Source organism: Geotrypetes seraphini, chromosome 7, assembly GCF_902459505.1.
Source record: "Geotrypetes seraphini chromosome 7, aGeoSer1.1, whole genome shotgun sequence".
Lineage (NCBI taxonomy): Eukaryota > Metazoa > Chordata > Amphibia > Gymnophiona > Dermophiidae > Geotrypetes > Geotrypetes seraphini.
Genome location: NC_047090.1, coordinates 1753111 through 1769359, shown reverse-complemented (window position 1 = coordinate 1769359; position 16249 = coordinate 1753111). Strand labels below are relative to the sequence as shown.

At 41.9% G+C, this 16249-nt stretch overlaps 2 protein-coding genes across 2 annotated transcripts in view; one reads left to right on the top strand and one right to left on the bottom strand.

The window, feature by feature from the left end:
- The window catches only part of LOC117363647, a 135028-nt gene extending 133995 nt beyond the window's left edge, over positions 1–1033 (bottom strand). Inside the window, exon 1 of the mRNA XM_033951738.1 lies at positions 908–1033. Within this exon, the coding sequence (XP_033807629.1) occupies positions 908–926 (19 nt within the window). The 5' untranslated portion in view covers positions 927–1033. The remainder of the gene's footprint in view (positions 1–907) is intronic.
- Positions 1034–13747: 12714 nt separating this feature from the next.
- SLC17A8 (solute carrier family 17 member 8) overlaps positions 13748–16249 on the top strand; it is a 62792-nt gene continuing 60290 nt past the window's right edge. Inside the window, exon 1 of the mRNA XM_033953026.1 lies at positions 13748–13836. Within this exon, the coding sequence (XP_033808917.1) occupies positions 13748–13836 (89 nt within the window). The remainder of the gene's footprint in view (positions 13837–16249) is intronic.

Here is a 16249-nt window from a genome sequence, read left to right as displayed (position 1 = left end):
GTGCACAGCACACACACAAGCGCTGTGCCTATAAAAGAAAAGCCCCCCCCCCCCCCCAAACCTGGTGGTTTAATGCGCCATCCCCCCCCCCTGACACCCCCTCATACTTTTAGAAGTCCGGCAGGAGGGATGCTCACTCCCTACTGTAAGCAGACCCACGTCTTCAAAATAGTGGACCTTACCCTTCCCAGTGCCTCCTGGCTACGGTTGGAAAATTTTGGCTGCATTGGGGCTTGCATCTTGGGCTACATTGACACTGATAGAACAAACAGGATTTTTCAGCTGCTCCACATAAATCCTTTTTGTAAGCCCTGGTCGTGGGTGCCCCCTCCTCATATGTGCGAGCGGAACCAGGCTTACATAAATATTTGCACAATATGATAATATCCCCCCACCCCCCTTTTGCAAGCGATCTGGCTCCAGATTTTTGCTCTGTAAGAACGAGGGCGGGGCCCTAACAAATCGCAAGAAGAAAAGAAAACCGCTCCTGACTTCACCCCCCCCCCACTCCTCTTTTTAAATCTTGCCCCTTATTAAAGGGAAAATAAGTTTATATTATAGAAAACAACGTCTCCTAAGGCAGCTAAACCTGACTGGTATCATCGAGGGATTTTTTTTGCCTGTCCCGGGTTATTTTCTGTCCTCTTTTGGCACAAACTTATAAAAAAAAACAACGAATAACATCGTATAATATAAGCTTTGATTAAAATATTTGCCATAGGAAAACCAAAATAGATAAGCCCAGAGAACCACCTTAAAAACAGGAACTAACCGAGGGAGAGAGAGAGAAAAAAGGCTGATTGCTATTGCCAGACGTCCTTGGCCCTTTCTCCACCTCCTCTTGACCCTATAAAAGCCACGACATTCATCTACTAACAAGACATTTCAGAAAAGACCATCTTCTTACCTGTTTCAGGCTGAGCCATGTCTCAAAACTGAGGCGGTGGAAGCAACAGAGAAAACGAAAGTGAAAGCAGAGTTCCTGGAACTTTAGTCAGAATGTGAAGAAGGCAGCATCAGCCTCCCAGGCTTTTGGCAGGAAATGCTGTTACCAAAAAAAACTCTGTGGAGTGACGATGTTCCTAAATGGACTTTATTTGAAAAGTGTCCAAAGTTTCATCCACATAAAAATAAATCCTCCACATAAGAGCCTTAAAGGACCTAGTCCTCTAGGGCAGTGATTCCCAACCCTGTCCTGGAGGACCACCAGGCCAATCGGGTTTTCAGGCTAGCCCTAATGAATATACATGAGAGAGATTTGCATATGATGGAAGTGATAGGCATGCAAATTTGCTTCATGCATATTCATTAGGGCTAGCCTGAAAACCCAATTGGCCTGGTGTTCCTCCAGGACAGGGTTGGGAACCACTGCTCTAGGGATATAGGACCCAACACGGTCCGCGTTTCGACAAAAAGTCTTCAGGGGTCCCTGGGGGTCCTATAAAGGTGAGTACGTGGGAAACAATTGTGTGGTGAGCCGGAAGTGAGACACTGCTTGCATTTGCAATGGAAATGCGTTACTTCAGAGCATAAGAATCTCCATACTGGGACAAGGCCAGTACTGTATCTCGTTTCCTACAGTGGTCAACCCAGGTCCCAAGCATCTAGCTAGATCCCAAGCAGTAAATGAATTGCCTAAACAGATGATCTCCCCGCTGCAAACCCGAATGTAACCTCTCAGGAAACTCCAATCCCTTATGTAAATTTTCTCTTCATGCATTCTGTAATTCGCTGACTGTCCAGCCTTCTTTTGATGTGAACCGCCTAGAAATCGTTTGACTATGATAGTATAGAAAAAAAAGTTATTATTATTATTAGAAACGGATTTTTTGCTGCTTATCCTAGGAATAAGCAATGGATTTCCCCAAACCATCTTAATAATGGCCTATGGACTTTTCTTTTACTCCCCCCCCCCCCACCTTTTTACAAAATCGTAGCGCGGAGCTGTTACCGCTGCGGCCGACACTAAAAACCATGCTACTGTTTAGTAAAAGGGAAGGTTAGGAAATTAAAACAAAAATCTAAGAAGTCTGCAGTGAAGGGAGAACACCAAAAAGAAAAGAGGAATGTACAAGGTACAGGAATTTTTATTACAAGTCAGTAATATGTTATTTTCCAAAGGATGGCTCTCGTATTCACGGTTCATGTTTCGGAGAAATACTCCTCCATCAGGGGTACAAATTGTCCTGTGCTTCACTATTAGAGAACCATGTGGAATACAACGATGTATAAAATCCTTAAAATTCATGAATAACAGGCAATGCTCCCGTCGGACTGATGGTTGGTGTGAACACTGGATGTGAAAGTAAAAAAAAAAAGCAGGAGCATTGCCTGTTTATTCCTTAAATGCATCAAGGAATTGACTGGATAGGAGTGAATGGTGTACATCCAAGAGTACTGAAGGAACTTAGGAACGTTCTGGCAGCTCTGGTGACTGACCTTTACAATGCTTCTCAAAAATCAGGAGTGATACTGGAAGAATGGAGAAGGGTGGATGTGGTCCCTCCCACAGAAGTGTAAGTAAGGAAGAAGGAGGGAACTACAGGCCGGTTAAGTCTAAATTCTGTTCTATGTAAATTAATGGAAATGCTTTTAAAACAGAGAATAGTGGAGTTTCTGGAATCCAGTGGATTACTAAAGGTGAAAAAACAGTGTGACAAGGAAGTGGCTGCTGCCAGAAGGATGCTGGGCTGTATAAAGAGAGGCGTAGTCAGTAGAAGGAAGAAGGTGTTGATGCCCCTGTACAGGTCATTGGTGAGGCCCCACTTGGAGTATTGTGTTCAGTTTTGGAGACCGTATCTGGCGAAAGACGTAAGAAGACTTGAGGCGGTCCAGAGGAGGGCGACGAAAATGATAGGAGGCTTGCGCCAGAAGACGTATGAGGAGAGACTGGAAGCCCTGAATATGTATACCCTAGAGGAAAGGAGAGACAGGGGAGATATGATTCAGACGTTCAAATACTTGAAGGGTATTAACGTAGAACAAAATCTTTTCCAGAGAAAGGAAAATGGTAAAACCAGAGGACATAATTTGAGGTTGAGGGGTGGTAGATTCAGGGACAATGTTAGGAAATTCTACTTTACGGAGAGGGTAGTGGATGCCTGGAATGCCTCCCGAGAGAGGTGGTGGAGACTAAAACTGTGACTGAGTTCAAAGAAGCGTGGGATGAACACAGAGGATTTAGAATCAGAAAATAATATTAGAACATAAGAAATGCCTTCTCCGGATCAGACCTTGGTCCATCTAGTCCGGCGATCCGCACACGCGGAGGCCCATTTAGGTACACAAGGTAGAGCCACATAAGAGAACAGGATTAAAAAGACATTTCTCTGTGTCTGTTCTCTTTTGTTTGGCAGTCTATATTCTGAATTTTTGCAGGTATCCTGATAGGTCAGGAGATCCGTTGTGTACAAATTGCCCCAGTAGAGGAAAGATAGGTTCATATATGACTTATGTTTTGATGAAAACATATAAAAAAATACAAATAGCTGCTAATGGAGGCATTTCCTATATCAATTGACAAACTAGCAGCTAAGATAAAGAAGATATTGTAACATAACCTTATGAAGTTAAATAATTGCAGACAGTACTTACAAGTGATAAGAAGCATTAAACTTTATTGACCACAAGATGGCAATATTTCTTACTGCAATAATGTTTATACTTACTGACTTTAAAAAAACAGTCTTATAGACTGCATTTTTCTGTTAAGATTCAATGTGGATTACAATAAATAAGAACCTCCTGGAAGTGAAGTAGATCAATAAAAAAATAACATACTTCAGAATATACAATATCAATTAAATAGGTTTTTAAACTTTTGTAAAACAAGTAAGAGCTAGATCTTCTAATTTGAATAGGCAAAATTTTCCATATGTTTTTACATAATAAATATCTGAAAGATTGAAGCAGATATGTTTGAATGTGGTTCCAGCATTTAGCCACTGAATGGCCTCTTCATATGCTGTACAACATTTAGAAACACTACAGTACTTGAATTAATTTATGTTATGTTAATTAGGTTTTCTATTCCACCTTTACCTATTCAGTTCACGGTTGGATTACATTACAAGAGGTTGGGTCAGTGACCCAGGAAGTTACAATGGACAGTACAGGTAGAACAGTAGACTTATTCAAACAGTAAGGTCATAGTTACAAATACTTAGTTATAAGTTTAAATAGATCATCGTTGGCTCATCATTATGTCCCAGGAGTTACATTGGACAGTTTAGAAATGGGCTTTTACAATTACCATTTCAGTTACATCCGGGTTGGCTCCCTGTCTTGGTAAAGGAATGCTTTTAAAAGTTTTCTGAACCTGAGATATTGGTCACACGATCATAGTGTAATTGGTAGTTGGTTCCAGCATTTTACTAATTGATGTTGGATGGATAAGGTAATTTGCCTGGTATATTGTTGCATGCTGAGAATTTTAGGTGGAAAAAATTTCTACTGAACTATCTGTTGGAGACACCCTGGAGTAGGGTGGCCAACTCTGTTAAGTAGTCGGGGGGGGGGGGGGGGGGGGGGGGGGGGATTCCTTGTCAGGATCTTAAAGGCAGTTATTTCCAATTTAAACTTGATCCTTGCGGTTATGGGCAGCCAATTATCAATCTTTATCAATCTTACAAGTAGGTCGCCAAATTATCCTTTATTTTTTATTTATTTTTAATGTGTTCCCACCATATGTGTTCTTCCCTAAATGTTTCTTTTCTTTCTTTAAAGATTGTAGTTCATCCCCCTTGCCTTTTGTATCAGTTTGTATTAGAACATATATAATTTGTATACAATGTCTTGTTTTGTCCTCCCCTTTTTTAAAAAATTGTTATATGCATCGAAATATATGATATTGCGTAGATAACAAATCTTAATAAACTTGAAACTTAGTTTCATATAGTAGGGCTTTAGGGGTTCGTATATGAGTTTTACTGCTGCATTTTAAACTAGTTGAAGACGCGATAGCAACGTTTTAGAGCAAAGAACTAGTGTTACATTACAGTAGTCTAGTTGAGATAGGATTAGAGATTTGTACTAAAATTCAGAAAAACTCTGTTTCCAAGTATTTTCTGATGGATCTTAGCTTTCTCAGCACAAGAAAAGATAGTTTTATTATTGATTGTACGTGGCTCTTCATGGATAGGGGGTTATCGATTTCTATTACTAAGATTCGGGATTGTAGTTCTAATGAAAAGTCTGTGTTGTCTACTGTAATCCTTGGCGTGTAGTGTGGGTCAGTTGAGGGTCCTAGCCAAAGGAATTATGCAATGTGTATTATCTTTTGATAAAGTTTAAAGATGGTGTATCATTTTATTTAGTGCTAGAGTGATTTATAAGTTCCTTTGATAACATGCCTTAAAACAACTGTGCTAGAGCTTACAAGAGAGGAGCCCAAGGTGTCTGAGCCAATCAGGGCCTTAGGCCCCTCCCCATGCATCACATGATCACCCGAGAGGGCCTAAGGTCCAATGTCATCGCGAAGAGGAGGAGGAGCAGGAGGTGTTTTCAGTACTTCTGAAAGGTCACTTTGGGAAGCCACAAAACTTAGAGACTTGAAGAAAGCAACAGGTTTTATTAGCATACATATGCAACTCCTGAGCTCCAAGCTGGCTTCAGAAGTCCCGAAAACAGGAAGTTACAGAGATATTTGTACATTCTTCTGGCTATACAACTAAATTCTAGAAAAAACTTTTCACGTGTTACTTTTCTTAACAATCATTGGTGCTAAGCTCACACTAGCAGGTCATTAGCAGTTCACTGATCTAAGCCCTGCAGTCTTTCTGTTACATGTCATTTATGCTGAGATAGCCATAAGAAGTTAGAATGTCCAAGCTAACACCCAAGGCAGGCAGGCTAGAACATGAGATGTTAGGTCTGCAGCTAAACATAATTCTGCATTTTATTAAAGAGAAAACTTAGTTCAACACTTAGAAAACCAGTCCCAGACTCCTTCACTTCCTGCTCCCAACTTTAAGGTATGGGGCATGGAAGGGGAGGGGGCCTCTGGTGGTAGGAGGGAGTGTGCATCCCTCCTGCCGTTTTTTCCGTGTGTGGGGGAAGTGAGCAGGTACCTTCATGGCAGGAGTGAGTGAGCATCCCTCTTGCCTTTTTCTTCAGGGGGGGAGGGGAGGGGTAGATTTTTCCTGGCAGGAGGGAGTGGGCATCTTTTTGGGGTTTGGGGGATGGGGGTGGGACGTGGCTCGGGGGTGCTAGCGCAGGGGAGGGGCTTTTTTTAATGGGTCAGATAGTACGTGTTTAAGTCTCGCAGAACATCTGTTCCATTTTTAAAAAAAAGCAGAATTCCTGACAGCAGTGAAAGGAGGCTGCTTCCCCTGTCACTACTGTTAGGGCTCTGCCATGTGTCAATCGCTCACTGAGCGATTGAGTTGGTGGGTTTGCATGCAAATGATTTGCACCTCCATGCAAATCATTTGCATGCAAACTTGATAGTGAATCAATTGCTGTTGGAAAATCGGCCAACAGTGATTGAGTCGCTCTTCTCTCTGGAAAAAAGGAGGCTCAGGGGAGATATGATAGAGACCTTCAGGATCATGAGGGGCATAGAGAGGGTGGATAGGGACAGATTCTTCAGGCTGAAAGGGAAAACAGGTACAAGGGGGCATTCGGAGAAACTGAAGGGAGATAGGTTCAAAACAAACGCAAGGAAGTTTTTTTTCACCCAAAGGGTCGTGGACACTTGGAATGCGCTACCGGAGGAAGTGATCAGGCAGAGTACGGTACAGGGATTCAAGCAGGGATTGGACGGATTCCTGAGGGATAAAGGGATCGTGGGATACTGAGAGAGGTGCTGGGATGTAACACAGGTATAGAAAGCTAACCAGGTAATAAGTATAGAAACCCAATAGGTCGTGCATGTGCAAGACCGGAGGGTTAGGACTTCGATGGGAAGATTCAGACAGGTCGTGACCTGTTTGGGCCGCCGTGGGAGCGGACTGCTGGGCAGGATGGACCTATGGTCTGACCCGGCGGAGGCACTGCTTATGTTCTTATGTTATCTTTAGTGAATCTAGCCCTTGGTTGGTTGGGCTGAGAACTTTTCAGCACCCCTCGTATACTCTGTTCTTCATTGATTTATTCCGAAAACATACTGCCCCATTTCAGTAGTCATTCTCGTTCCTCTAAAACTTCTCATATTAAGAACATAAGAACATAAGAAGTTGCCTCCGCTGAGGCAGACCCTAGGTCCATCCTGCTCAGCAGTCCGCTCCCGCGGCAGCCCATCAGGCCCATTGCCTGAGCAATGGTCTATACCTATCCATACCCCTCAATCCCTTTTTCTTCTAGGAATCTATCCAAACCTTCTTTGAAACCATTTAATGTTTTCTTGTCTACAACAGCCTCTGGAAGCGTGTTCCATGTATCCACCACCCTCTGAGTGAAAAAGAACTTCCTAGCGTTTGTTCTAAACCTGTCCCCTTTCAATTTCTCCGAGTGCCCCCTAGTACTTGTGGCGCCCCTTAATTTGAAAAATCTGTCCCTGTCTACTTTTTCTATGCCCTTCAGGATCTTGAAGGTTTCTATCATGTCTCCTCTAAGTCTTCGCTTCTCCAGGGAGAAAAGTCCCAACTGCTTCAATCTTTCGGTATATGGAAGTTTTTCCATTCCCTTTATCAGTCTAGTTGCTCTTCTTTGTACTCCCTCAAGTACCGCCATGTCTTTCTTGAGGTACGGCGACCAGTACTGGACGCAGTACTCCAGGTGCGGCCGCACCATTGCACGATATAGCGGCATGATGACTTCTTTCGTCCTGGTTGTAATACCCTTCTTAATGATACCCAACATTCTGTTTGCTTTCCTTGAGGCCGTGGCGCATTGTGCTGATGCCTTCAGTGTTTCATCTACCATCACTCCCAGGTCTCTCTCCAGGTTGCTGACCCCTAGTGATGTTCCCCCCATTTTGTATGTGAAAAGAGGGATTCCATGTTTTCCATAGTGGGTGTAAAACTTTGGAATTCACTCCCTGGGGGTTATGAGATGATGTAAAAATCATAAAAACTTCAGGAAACAATTGAAAACTCAACAGCTTGTAGATGCCTTTATGTAACATGTGCAGAGGGTCCGTTGACCTATTTCTGGGCCATGTTCTGACCCTACGGATTGACGGATGTTTAATGCAGTACAATTGATTCAAAATACTGCAATAAAGTTAATATACAATGCAAAGAAATATGATCATGTTTCTCCGCTGTTAATAGATTCTCATTGGCTACCTATTAGTCATAGAATCACATTTAAAATAATGCTACTCATCTTTAAAACTTTAGCCTGTGGTGAACCCCAATTCATATCCAGACTCTTGATACCTTATAATACACAACGCTCTCTTCGTTCCTCCAACCAGAATCTTCTCTCAGTACCTTCCCTGAAAATCATCGGTACAAGAAGGGCCGACATTTTTTCCGTGACAGGTCCCTTATGGTGGAATGCCCTTCCCCAATACATTCGTAAAGAAAAAGATATTTTAATATTTAAAAAACTTTTAAAATCTTATTTATTTAGAGATGCTTTTAATGTTTAAAGCATAGTATATTCATAATTGCTGAGGTTTTTTACTCCCCTTTACCTATTGTTATTTCCTTTATTCTACCCCAAACAAAAATTGTAACTTTTATCTTTTCCTTCCCAACTGTATGTTTGTTAAAGTTAAATGTTTTTCGTTAAATTGAGAATCCCTTTCTACTTTATTATATTTTTGTTATGTACATCGCTTAGTGATTATAATAGGCGATTAATCAAATTTTGTTAATAAACTTGATAAACTTGATGATGTAAGAATACCAGTCCTGATAATTGTGAAATGTAAGTGTTAACTTTGTCTATTTTATGACTATTTGGTTTCTTTAAATACTATGTATGCTATTTTGTACACCACTTTGATTTTAAGCAGTTTATAAAGTTTTTAAGTAAATAAATAAAGCCTACTTGTTAAATATACAGTTTCATAAGAACATAAGAAGTTGCCTCCGCTGAGGCAGACCAGAGGTCCATCTCGTCCAGCGGTCCGCTCCCGCGGCGGCCCATCAGGCCTATTGCCTGAGCAGTGGTCCCTGCCTATTTCTATAACTTACCTCTTACTCCTATCTGTACCCCTCAATCCCTTTGTCCTCTAGGAACCTATCCAAACCTTCTTTGAAGCCCTGTAATGTGCTCCTGCCTATCACAGTTTCATTTTAGAGAATGACATGGGGACTGTTTACCGCGGTAAACCGTGGTCACCGCAGTAAATCCGCAGGAATGAAGACATTTGCAACTGGTTTTACTGCAGGAATGGGGACAAGACCTTTCACCGTCCCGTGGGAATGGGGATAAGACCTTTTACCACTCCGTGGGAGCAGTGGAAAGTCTTGCTCCTGTAGTAAAAAAAAAAAAATTGAGCCCATGTCAGACTCAGCATCTCCTCCCCAGCTCCTCTTGTGCCTATTTTACCTTCAGGAGCTAGCCATGCCACGATGAAGACAGATGGAACCCAAAAACAAAGCCTGAGACCAATGTGATTTGAAGAATAAAATTACCAGACAACAAAAGATAGAAAAAAAAAATTATTTTATATTTTGTGATTAGAATATTTCAGATTTGAAATCTGTATCCTGCTAGAGCTGGTATTAGACATAACTGGGGACCGCAAAGCCCAGGCTGTGCTTCTTTAGCTTCCAGCTGGCTTAGGGCTCTCTCTCTAACCAGGGGGCAGTTGCCCTAGTTGCTCTCCCCTAACCCTATTCCTGCCATGTGTGACTGAAGTATTCTGTTTGCTTGATTTTTCTATGTAGCATTCTGTAGTAATTTGGTTTGTTCAGTTTTCACAATAGTGGAGGAGATATTTGTGAAAGGGAGGGGAGACAGGGGTTTTGTTGATCCTTGCTCTGTATTATTTGTGTTTATAAAATGACAATTGTACCAAATATTGTCTCTTTTTATACTTTAATAAAATAAGTTTAGTATAAAATCATACCTATTCGAGGCTTGTGCAGATGGGATCTGACAGTTTGCAGGGTCAGGGACTGAGCTCGCAGGGATGGAGCAGGGATGGGGACTAAGCTCGTGGGGAAGGGGCAGGGACAGGGATGAGCTCACAGGGACGGGGCGGGAACGGTCTTACATTTTTTCTCCATGTCATTCTCTATTTCATTTATTTATGAAAGCCTCATTAGCATGAAAGACCTTGGGTTCCTTTTAAATCCATGATCCTCTAGAGCAGTGGTTCCCAGGTTTTCAGGATAGCCCTAATGAATATGCATGGGGCAGATTTGCATGCCTGGCACCTCCATTATATGCAGATCTCTTTCATGCATATTCATTAGGGTTATCCTGAAAACCTGGGGACCACTGCTCTAGAGATCCTTTTTATCGTACAGTGTGATATGATGAAGTTCAGTCCGCACTACGGAGGTGATTCTATAAACAGCACCTAAAAAAAAAAAAGGCGCTGGCCAGGTGTGAATCACGCCTAGGTGCCGTTTACAGAATCGCGGCTAGCAGGTGCCTGAAACGTAGATGAGGGTTTTAAAGGCCATTTCAGGTGCCTAAGGTTTTGGAGACTTGCGCTTAGTGGCGTTTCGCTTCGCCCATAGAAATGCCCACTTAGGCTTTAGGCGCCCCTAAGTGCATTGCCATAGACGCCTATCTCTTGTAGAATCGGATAGGTGCCTATCGCTCAATTAAAGGTTTTTGTTTTTAAAAAAACCAATTATTAAGGCTGTTAAAGGTGTTTTGACTATTAAGTTAGACCACTAGGAGGAGCCTAACTTTAGACGCCCACTTAGAATTAGCCCCTAACTGCTTGCTTAGCTTTACAGTCTCTTCCCAGTGGTTTATAGACATTTCTATATCTTCTTTATCTGCTACATGATGTTTGAACTGCACAGGGCTCCATAGACACAAAGTCCCTGGTTTAAACGAGCAGGTAGGAATTGCATAGCCCGCCCCGGTAAGAAGCAGAAAGGAGATGATGTGTGACACTGTGCTGACTTTGCTGGCACCAGAGATGCAGCTCCAGCCATGAGCATCTCTATGGCATGACAAGTCAATTTTTGGGGTTGACAGTGGCCACCCCTTGCTACCCTGTAGCGATGCCTTTGTGTGGATGAGACAGATTGGCATGCCTGTCTGCTCCATTACAGGCAAATCTCTCTCATGCATATTCATTAGGGATATCCTGAAAACCCAACTGGCTGATGATCCCCCCCAGGACAGGTTTGAGATCCTCTGCTCTAAAGGATGTGTTTAATAGTAGAGAATGACATGGGGACAAATTTTTCCCCATTCCCGAGGGAACTCATTATTTCGTCCCATCCCGGCGAGTTCTTTTCCTGTCCCTGCCCCATCCCTGCAAGCTCCGTCCTCATCTGCACAAGCCTCAAACATTTTAAAATCATAAGTAGCAACATTCTAGAGCTCAGGTTGTGATGCCATAATGCCTCATTCTACCAATGCCTAAGCTCCGCCCTCATCCGCACAAGCCTCAAACACTTTAAAATCCTAAGTAGCAACATTCTAGAGCTCAGATTGTGATGTCATAATGCTTCATTCCACCAATGCCTAAGCTCCGCCCTCATCCGCACAAGCCTCAAACACTTTAAAATCCTAAGTAGCAACATTCTAGAGCTCAGATTGTGATGTCATAATGCCTCATTCCACCAATGCCTGAGCTCCGTCCTCATCTGCAGAAGCCTCAAACACTTTAAAATCATAAGTAGCAACATTCTAGAGCTCAGATTGTGATGTCATAATGCCTCATTCCACCAATGCCTGAGCTCCGTCCTCATCTGCACAAGCCTTGAACACTTTAAAATCATAAGTGTTTGAGGCTTCTGCGGTTAAGGCAGAGCTTACAGGAATGGGACAGGGACAGCGAAAAAAACTCACAGGGCCAGGGAAATTGAGTTTCTGCAGGGACAGGGAAAAAATTATCCCCGTGTTATTCTCTATTTAATAGATCCTTGGAGATTGAGAGGTTCCACAGGATTGGAGAAGAGATAATGTGACTCCTCTTCACAAAAGTGGTATCTGAGGAGAGGGTGGAAAAGATTAGTTAGTAAATTTTACCTCGGTGGCAGGAAAAGAATGAAGAATGAAGATGCGGAAGGAAAGGTGGGATGTTGTCTACTTAGATTTCAGGCTCAGATTTAAGCCTTTGATTCTGTTCTTTGTGGGACACTTGTGAATAAACCTTGTAGCTTGAAGCCGGGACCCTGACACAGGAACGAGTACCAGATGGTGTCAATGTTTTCAGGTTTATTTAAAAATTTGATATACCGCCTTATCAAAATTCAAAGCGGTTTTACATAATATATAAAAACAAAGAGTAGAAAGGCATACATTAAAAACAAATTATAATTATTAAAACAGACAGTCAAACTCATAGACGAACATTAACTTACCGAAACAAAACGAAAAAGGGTAGAAATACATTTGTGTAATGAAAAAGAGAGGGAGAAGGATCAAAACAAAAGGGAGGGAACAAAAAATAAATAATCTAGCACTTAACACTAGAAATTCTGAATTTATTATTTTTTCTGAGACTATAGTAGTTAGTCCTGATTCTGGAAATATTTAAATCAAACCTTTTCCATACTGCAAATGCATAATACATTTGTTGGGTTTTTTAAATAAATTTTATTATTTTCCAATATGAACAGTGCACTATAACTATATACATCTGAAACATATCAAACCATTACAAAGCACTTTTGAACTACAGAAATTAAGTCATCATTACCCCCAACCCTGAATAACTCAGAAATGCATAATACATTTGAACACAAATATTTTACCTTTCATTAGCAAAGTGATTTTATTTGCCTATATTACGCAGCTGGTTGAGAAGCTAAACAAATTTTTTTTTTTTTTTTTTTTTTAATTTCTAACAGCTCCAGCATAGAAATTTGCTTTTGGACCCAAATGTGTATGGGGCTGGGGATACATTTCCATTATGCTGAGTGAGAACTGCAGTTAGTAATCCCAGTGTTGTCACAGAGCCAAGCGAAGACGAGATGAAACTTATACATATTTAATAAACTTTGTCCCCTGCCTCTTGCCTTGGATGACAACCTGTTAATAAGCCTGAGTGGCTAGAGATTAGCTATTGTCTCTGTCTTAGGATCCATTTCCGTGGCGAAAGCTCATCCTGGCTGAAGGGAAGGGGGCAGAGAGGTCTCCAGTGACAGGTTTAGTGAATACGCTGTGTCACAGAGACACTTTCAATCATGGATATGTACTATAGTCGTGCGTACACCGGACACATTGTGCCACAGTGAGGGCTCATTGGAGGGAAAACATTATTAATAACTGGTAACTCATGCTATTGTCACAGCTCTACAGTTCAAGCATCTGGAGTGGGGGGGGTCATCAGTGATTTTTGGATCTAATCTGTGCTACCTTTACTGAAAGTGGGAATACGCTGTGTCCCCTCATTCTCGGCAATTACAGGAGGCTGCACCTCCATGAGGCTCTGGACCAGCCGACAGCATCAAGCGTGCCAGCTTCCTTCAGCACCAGCAGCAGGAACAGCTTGGCAGGACGAATAGCTGGACAGCCACCACAAATGCCCTTAAAGCACTCCAGGCTGCCTCCGCTGGATTCTTAGCAAGACACTGAATTTTGGGGAAACTATTCATTAGCTGGCAGGAAATTCTTGCTACTTCATCCAAGGTGGCCACTTCTACACTCCGTAGATAAATATGGCAACAAGATCAGTTGATTTTTAATGAAGGATTAAGAAGCCAGACAGACGATGCCTTTTGAAGGGCTCAGCTCCTTGAAAGAAAAATTCTTCAGCCCAGGGAAGGACACTGTCGGAGATTCACTAGGAAATTTGCAAAGGTAACTTCTAATAACTGCACTTGTGGAAAAACAGAGATGTGAAGATTTGTTTTCTTTCTTTCTTTAGAAAATAAATTGCTGTAGAGTATTCCAGTAAGCGTGCCACCTGTATCTCTGAATTAAGGGGTCCTTTCACTAAGGCACGCTAGTGCGTCTTAGCGCGCGCTAAATGCTAACGTGCCCATTATATCCTATGGACGTGTTAACATTTAGCGTGCCTTAGTAAAAGGACCCCTAAGTGTTAACTGTGATGATGTTTATACAAGGTGGTGTTGAAACAAGTTCTAATTGCCATTATATTGGGAGACGTTTTGGACCGAATGTCTATTTTTTTTTTTTTTTTTTTTAATATGCGTGTATGTTTTTAAAATATATTTGTAAGTTTTAAAGATTTGAGGCACTTTATTGTGAGCCGCCTAAGCTTTATATTTGAAATAAATAAATTTATATTTGGAATAAATAAATAAAACTCAATAGTGTATTACAAAAAAAATCTTCACGCCCTAAACATGCAGAAAAACAAGAAACCGCTACAAAGAATTTACAACTTAAATATGAACAAAGGGAAAGAGTTTTAAATTATGCCAAAGTCTACCTTCAATATTTAAAAAAAATAGATGAAATTATGTTGTAGATTATCCCCCCTTTTTACAAAACCATAGTGCGGTTTTTAGCGCCGGCCATGGACATTTTATCACACTTATTGTAAGTTTGAAAATGAATAAAGAATTAAAAAAGTATAAAAAGAGACAATATTCTGTACAATTGTCATTTTATAAACAAATAATACAGGGCAAGGGTCCAACTAAACTCATCTCCCCTCCCTTTCACAAATATCTCCTCCACTATGGTGAAAACTGAACAAACCAAATTACTACAGAATGCTACATAGAGAAATCAAGCGAACAGAATACTTCAGTCACACTTGGCAGGAATAGTGTTAGGGGAGAGCAAATAGGGCAACTGCCCCTGGGTCAGAGAGAGAGCCCTAAGCCAGCTGGAAGCTAAAGAAGCACTGCCTGGGCTTTGCAGTCCCCAGTTATGTCTTAATACCAGCTCTAGCAGGATACATATTTCAAATTTGAAATATTCTAATCACAAAATATAAAATTTATTTTTTCTATCTTTTGTTGTCTGCGGAGGAGATGCCGAGTCTGACACAGGCGCAATTTTTTTTACCACAGGAGCAAGCGACTTTTCACCGCTCCCACGGGGCGGTAAAATGTCTTGTCCCCATTCCCGCGGGGCGGTGAAAGTTTTTGTCCCCCATTCCCACGGGGTAGTGATAGGTCTTGTCCCCATTCCCGCGGTAAACCAGTTGCACATGTCTCCGTTCCTGCAGATTTACTGCAATGACCACGGTTTACCGCGGTAAACGGTCCCCTTGTCATTCTCTAGTTTGTAAGAACTTTTGCTCCGAGCCTGTGCCCTGAGGCTTTTTCTGCCCCTGTTATTAGGTATTTGAAATAAGCTTATTTTATGCTTATGCACTTACAGAAGCTTGTGGTAAGAATTGTTTAAGACTTAATTTTGAATGGTGGTTTTTGTTTATTGGTTATTTGATTTTCCATCAGTTCTTATTTGTATTTGGAGCAAAGATAGACCCTGGAATTATCTAGTTGGAGTTATCCAGTTAAAGGTAATATTCAGTCCACTAACTCAGGGTTCCCAATCCTGTCCTGGTGGACCACCTGGCCAATCTGGTTTTCAGGATAGCCCTAATGAATATGCATGGAGTAGATTTGCATGCCTGTCACTTCCATTATATGCAAATCTCTCTCATGCATATTTATTAGGGCTAGCTTGAAAACCCGATTGGCCTGGTGGTCCTCCAGGACAGGGTTGGGAACCACTGCACTAACTGGATAATTACAAGTATTTAGATAAATCAGGGCAGCAAAACTGGTGTCCTAACTTGATCCAGTTAGCAATTCAGAGAGCAGACTGAATTAGGGTTACCATATTTTTCTCTGGGAAACATCAGGCACATGACCCCGCCCTGTTCCGCCCCAGCTCCACCCTGTTCTGTCTCCAGCACCGCCCTGTTCTACCCAAGCCCTGCCCCCAAAAGCCTCCTTCCAGATGAGCTCCAGCCACGTCTGAAGGGCCTGGAGCATGCGCGAATGTGTGTGACATCATCTATACATGATCTGAGGCCCTCCAGATGCAGCCGGATCTTATCGGGGCTTTCTAAAACGGACAAATGCCGGGTTTTGGAAAGTCCGTCCAGGATCCCAGACAGTCCTCCAAAAGAGGACATGTCTGGGTTCTCCTGGAAGTCTGGTAACCCTAGGCTGAATGTACTGTAGTCACTTTCTGGATAGTGGGACTGTGGTTATCTTTATTTGATATACTGCCTTTTCTCCACAGATATCAAAACAGTTTACAATACATTGAATAGTAAGCAGATACT